This window comes from Protopterus annectens, chromosome 2.part0 (genome assembly GCF_019279795.1).
Source record: "Protopterus annectens isolate FY-2018-M chromosome 2.part0, PAN1.0, whole genome shotgun sequence".
NCBI classification, from domain to species: Eukaryota; Metazoa; Chordata; order Ceratodontiformes; family Protopteridae; genus Protopterus; species Protopterus annectens.
The window spans coordinates 1,711,920,586-1,711,927,482 of record NC_056728.1 but is presented as its reverse complement, the minus strand read 5'-3'; the positions used below and the strand labels follow the sequence as shown (position 1 = coordinate 1,711,927,482).

At 36.6% G+C, this 6,897-nt stretch overlaps 1 protein-coding gene across 1 annotated transcript; it reads left to right on the top strand.

The window, feature by feature from the left end:
• Positions 1-675: 675 nt before the first annotated feature.
• FNDC10 (fibronectin type III domain containing 10) lies at positions 676-4,566 on the top strand. The gene is made up of 2 exons (XM_044061759.1): positions 676-2,446; positions 4,548-4,566. Exon 1 carries the CDS (start codon positions 1,119-1,121, stop codon positions 2,007-2,009), a length of 891 nt encoding a protein of 296 aa, XP_043917694.1. The 5' UTR covers positions 676-1,118; the 3' UTR covers positions 2,010-2,446; positions 4,548-4,566.
• Positions 4,567-6,897: the final 2,331 nt, after the last annotated feature.

The window sequence follows — 6,897 nt, the reverse complement described above, 5'->3', positions numbered from 1 at the left end:
TAGGTGCAAATTATACAGGAAAAATGGAAATTGAGGGAATGATAGACACAGATGAGGAAAGAGTTTTAAAAGAGGGCAGAATTTGAATGAGCTATGTAATGTTTGACTGACAGTGACTGGATATATTATAAGTGATGTATAATGTTTGCAAATACAACTATGTCAACAAGGTTTGTGATGTATAATGTTTGCAACTAAAATGGCATCAATATGGTTTGATTTAATTTATATAAATATATGACTGCCTATGTCACACTTGATAATTTAACAAAGATGCTTTTTGTTTAAAAAAAAGAACAAGAAGACAGAATATGATTCTAATGTCTTCATTAGTATATTATTAAAGAAAGGGTTATCCCACAGTGGTTATCTGCAGCTTTATTTTGAACTCCAGACAACAGTAAATCTACCCATGAGACAAATTATAGTAGTTTGTTACCCTTTGCACGTATTTATCTCTAAACTTATTTTAAGAGCCCTTTTCTTTGAAACAACTTAACCCTGTAACTTAATCTCGGGCCGCTTTTTTGTTTGTCGGTCTCATTTGGAAGTATTGTGAAGATATTAACAAAAACATGGACTACAACGCAAAGGGTTGCTCAACAAATAAAACGACAATGTTTTGTGTATGTACTTTATTAACTCTGCATACAAAGAGTTAACATTTCCCTACTGTCGCACTGCTGGCAGCCAATAGAAACGGGGAAGAGCTGTTTATAATCATCTCTCAGGTACTGCAGTTTGGGCTGATTGTTCAAGTTGGCATTCAGGGAAGCTCCTCCTGGCTGGCTAGGGGTGCCGACTACTGTTAGTCCAAAGGATTCTTCGTATGCCAAGTCACTCGGCTGATATTTTGATCTGAAGGTCTGGGTGACTTCGTCTGGTTGGATCTGTGCGGCTTTACACCTGGGGCTTATGCCATCACTGCACGGGGGCTGGTTACCCTTTAGCTGGGCGCAAATTCAGATTTCCGGTGACTAACCTTGATGATCCAGCCGGTGCATTCCATTAGCTGTCCCTTTGTCAGGGACTCGCCTCTGTCATTTCAATTCCAGTCCTTCACCTGGGCAGCCTTACAGTCCTTTCGGTGATGAGCTACAAGACTGGAATAATTTACTATGTTTGGTCCATTTGTACGTGTTTTACATTCGGTGACTTTACTCTTCCTCTGTTATTGGAAACCGATCAATGGGCTAGGATGGTTGAAAGGTACCAGCGACGTGTTGAAAGAGGCACATTGGAACAATACCCGAGCCCTTAGCACTACCAGCAAAAGCACTCCACTCTCCCTATTGCCGAGATACCTAGGTAACAGTTCCTTATACCATGGAAGGAAACAAGTTGGTTCTGCCTCTGTAAGGAGTTACTTGATCGGATATGGTCAGCAGGCTGAGAAAGCTTTAAATGCCTCTGGTTCTGATATGAGGGACGACCTTTTACCAAGGGACAGCCTATGTATATACAAAGTAGTCGGGCAAGGTGGCAGCGCCCGGGTCTGTTTCAGGACCTTGGAAAGCAGCTTTCATTGCAATCCCAGACAATGCCGAGTGTTCAAGTCCGGGAAGTCTTTGGTGGCCAATGTGCTGAGGAACAGCAGCGTGCTTTTACAGTGGCAGCCATGGGACATGCAGAAGGTGGTCAGTGGCTTTGTCATGAACTGTTCGTGGAATGGCACCTATGTCCGTTTCCAGTGCGACAGGGTCTTGTTGGGCTCCAGTTGCAGAGATTATCTAGTGACTGATCTTCACGACAATGTAAAGTATCGTATCTGTTTGCAGACCCTTTATTTGAACTGGAGCGCTTCCTCTGCCACAGCCAGCGATGACTGTGTCGAATTTATGGTGGAGCCAGCAGGCATGCAGGACATTGTAATTGCTATGACAGCCGTGGGTGGCTCAATTTGTGTTATGCTGGTCATTATATGCTTGCTTGTAGCTTACATCACAGAAAATTTGATGCACCCGACTTTTGTCCGGTCATCTTCCAGAAGAAGACATCAAGATCGTTGAGTGGTTTAATCTGATTGATAATTTACTCTTTCAGTATGTGTAGAAATAGGCTATTAGATACAATTCACACACCCACGTCAAAGTCTTGTCAGTATTCAGTAAGAAGGCAATGACGAGAATGTCTTGTAATCAGAAAAGGGAAGTGTCCTTTGAATTTTATTTGCAATCACGTTTCTATTGTAAAGGTGAAAAGCTAAAAATCAGGCAGAAATGCTGCTTGTAAATAAATGAAAGCAAATACATGAAAATCTGGCTTGGAAACTGTGTTTCCAATATATAGTTAGGTTTAGTACAGCTGGTGCCAGCGTAAGGTCAGATTGCAAGCCTCCTCAGGAAATTATGTTAAATGGCAGAGATTCATAACCACTGTGTAGTAATTAAGCTATAACTGTAGACCTCACAACGACATGCTTACTGTGTGTGTGTGTGTGTGTGTGGTGCACGCTTATCAGTTCTGAAATAAATGTTTGAAGCCCTCTGGGTTTGCACTCGAGAGCACAAGTCTTTCAGTTTTACCCTGAATTTTGGTGTTTGTGTAAAGATAAAGTGTAAGGCAGTGACAGAGTTTATTAGATATGATAAATGTTTACATTTTAGCTTTATCCTTGCTGAATTTGCAACGTTTTGGACAGGCGGTAGGGTCGCAGTTAGTGTCGTTATCTAATTCACGGGACTCTATGAAAGCATTTGCAAGTGAGAAAAAATTACATTATCTTGCTATCGTTTTCATATAGCCTTAACATTAAAAATGCATTTGTTGTGTTCTCCAAGCTACTAAAAGGGAAATATGTGCAGTACGTTTACCCATATAAAGTGCTAGATATTCTTTAAGTCACATATACACTGCAGCCAGTATAAGACATCAGAATGTTTCTTAGTGGTCTTTATAAATTACATCTGCTGTTCTGACACATTTGAGCTTTCGGGTTTTGAAGACAACAGATGTGCCTTATATTAACATCCATAAGGAGAAATGGCTTTTGGATTCATTGTTTCCTGGGTATTTTTCAGTGATTTCACAGATACTGTAGATCAGTTTAGCAAAATGTGATATGACATCATAGACAGCCCAGGAAATATATTAGTTTAAACAATGTACACCAAAGAAGGAAAGGCAGAGTCCAGATTGCAGCATGGATTATCCTTTTGTTTTAAGCAGCCGACTTAAGTGAAAGGGATTGCGCAAAGAACACTGGACTTTGAATGTATCTCTAGTTATCATATTGTCATGTCACACTCCATGTTATTTTGTCCTTTTTCTCATTTTTCATATAGTAAGATAAATTACAGCTGGGGCTAGACAGCGAACAAACAACAGCACTTTTATTTTTGAGACTGCAAGCAATTTTCAGCATTCACTGTGAGGCACTCTAGAGAGAGGTCAAATAAAAAGCAGAATGTATAAAGATGTCCTGAACTTCTGAACCTAAGCATAATTGGGAGTTATCCGGCTCATTTCAAGTGACCTTAATGTTTATGTTCCCCGGCTATTGTTGTCATACTATCCTCCATCAAGTTTTTGTTTATCTGTTTTAGTTGCATTTTAACTTGCAAAATGAAAATATATTTATATTTTAATGCACCTATTTTCTCAAAAAATCTACTCATGGTTCCTTGGCAGAGAACTTCGGTAATCACTTGCTGATAAGCTTCCTTTCTGAGATTACAGAAGTATTTTTTTATTTGATTTATCTCTGCTACTAAAAACAATTTTTTTTTTCTAATGCTTTATCCTTACAAATGTGCCAGTTCAAACAGTTTGAACATAAATGCTAACACCATGCTCTGTGTATTATATTGATCTATATAAAAATGTCTTGCATTTAAATATTGTTGCCTGTCTGAATTATAGTGTCATAATTATGACTGGTGGTGCTGATAGCACAAAACACTTTTTTAAGCTGCAAGTGATGATATCATTAGCTTTGTAGGGACAGGGAACCTGTTGTACAGTTCATCCTGGCATTTGGATGGCATGACACCGACATCACTGTTGTCATAAAAACAGTTATTTAAATGAAATGTGCTGTAAAATGTAAAATGGACATGCTTGTTTTTGCTAAATATGCTACAATATTTTCTTAGTGATTCACTGCCTAATCAAACCATCCATTCAGCTATAGCATTTTGAGTTTACAAGTCTGAAAGTGGAATCTTGAGGCAAAAAAGTGCTATAGCATTTTGAGTTTACAAGTCTGAAAATGGAATCTTGAGGCAAAAAAGTGTTACTGAATGAGAAATGGAGATAAATCCAAAAATCATATTACCTCCTTTATTGTAAAAGCACTCAAATGAGAATATCAGCCAACTTAGATGCACTCAGACAACATTCATTGTACAAAGTGATTTAAGCTAAGTGAAAAGTTAAGGGTGTCACTGACCAGAAGCAATAATGTAGCTCCAGTTCAAACTCATCACATCCTGTCTGTTAGCTTGGTCTACTTGCTTTCAGGTTTGCCAGCTTATATGCCAAGACCTTGTTTTTTGTTATTCTTGTCATTGTTTTCTCTTTATTTGCTTTTAGACAACTAATGCAAGTGTGTGTGTGTGTGTGTGTAAAGGCTGCCATAAGCACAGAGGCATGAGTCCAAGATAAAATCAATGTAATGTGCCATATTCTGCTCAAAATTTATTCCAATACTACTATATTATGCTGCTGTTAAAACAAATATATACCTTGGATTTACCAGAAATGGAGATATAAAATTTGAAAGAAAATTACTGACTAGTGCAACTAATCTTCTAAGTAAAATAATAAATTATTAATTTTAAAAATGTGTGACTTTTTATTGCAGTAAATATACAGAGTGGGTAACACTGTTGGAGAATAGATATTGTTTTATGGATGATATAGGTTGATGGAATTCAGAACAAATTTGTGAAGCTGTAGAGTCTGGTGTTCCAGTACATGGTGGTCTGCAATGCAAATTAGGTGTGTAGTTCTGCAAGCAGCAAGGCATTGAAGCACTACAAAACTTAATATGTCCATACATCTAAAGATGTTTAATCCTCACAATACCATGTTTTAGTAAGCTGAACATCAAAGCTTATTTATAGAACAAATTCCTCACAAAATGCAATATACCTAAAGGTAGTTTAAGAAGTCTTTCTCCATTCAGAAAAAAATATTAATATAACAGCTGTGTAACTATTTGGGAAAATATGAATCAGTATTCTTTATTATTATTATTATTATTATTTGCCTGCCACTATTATTTCAATTGTCAGCAAGTAAGGAGCAGATATAAACAACACATTGTGAATGATTTGTATGTTGCCAGTATTTTATAACTCTAGTCAACTGTTTTTCCTTAAGAGAAAAAAAATGGATTTAACAGTTTACTTAGTCAGCTATATTTTGCAACTCAGTGTGTTTTACAGAAAAAAATTGTAATTGCCTTTGATAAAGCTGTTTTTTTCTGTAAAAATATTTGTGCTTGATTAACTATAACTATACTATACTGTTTTGTAGAAAACATTCAGACCTGCATAAATGTGTCTTAGCAGTGACATTGCATCATGATCCCATAATTTCATACTAAATTTCCACCCCAAATAGGTAATTCATATCTTTAAAGTTATTGTATTAGTAACTGTCAAGATGAAAGAAGTGGCACATATTTATCATTGAAATTACAGATTCAGGCAAACCTTAATCAGTAATGATATGCTTTCTTCTTTATAATTTACTAATGAAGCCATATGTAATCACAAATTCATAGGTTACGCTATTGTATTTTATTTTTTAAATGTTTTACCATAGATCTATATCTCAGAAATTATATTAAAATAGGTCAGTGGTGACTTAGCTTTTGCTGTCATAGATTGGTAGATTGGAAATTAATTTTAAGTTAAACTCAAGATTTTAAACCAGTTCACCAAAACTCAGTTTTCAGGCCCTTCTAATTACTGATTTATACTGGAATAATAATATGTGCTGAGGGGAGCTGAATATATGGAAACACCTAGATAGGCAAGCCTACTATGTACCTACCCATGAGCAGATAGATTCATGTATGGGACAAAAACTGCATATGGTCATTGTATCAGATATAACCACTGAAATTCTGCTGGCTAAAACAGTGCTGGTATTCATGCCACAGACAATGTTACTGTTCTAATCATTACTTTTCAGTTTCCTTTCTCTGTAATTGTGAAAGAAGTGCAAAGTAAGAAGTTGCATTATGGGCAATAGAGAGACATGCAGGTTGTGGTGTATGTACGCACATAAACCTAAACTAGAGCAGCTTGGTATGGCAGCATTTACATGGAGCCAATTACAAGGGTCAGAATATTTTGTATAACCTAAACAGAAACACTTGAAAACTCATTAACACATAGGTGTAATGAACATTTAACTATTACATGAGTTGTGAATTTTGAGCATTCTGTTAATGAAAAGAATCTTACCCTAAATATCACAACATGCTTTTGCTGCTGGGACTTGCTGTTAATCCACAGTTAAAGCAAAAGACAGAGTGGTTCTTTTCTTGGAATAAAATGCTTTACCAACTGCTATTACCACACTTGCCAGAAAACATGATCAAGCTCTGTAAGGAATCAGGGATTCCCAGTAACCATTATCACAGTTAGAGCAGGATTTCTGAGTTACCTGTGACATTCAATAAGCAATGAGGGAAAAAGCACTAAAAGACAAGGTAAACCTTCATTAAATATAGAAATGTGATGTCATTATATTGGCAATAAGAAATATAAAACCTAACCTTCTGTTATTATGTGACTGCCTACAAGACAAGGAGTCTACTTCCTGTTTATGAATCAAGTTCAGAACCCAGGGTACAAGACAAGAAAGCATTACAAATTGATTTGTTGTAAACAAACTAGAGCGACTGCTACAGAAAGAATAACCGACCTCTGAAAATATTCA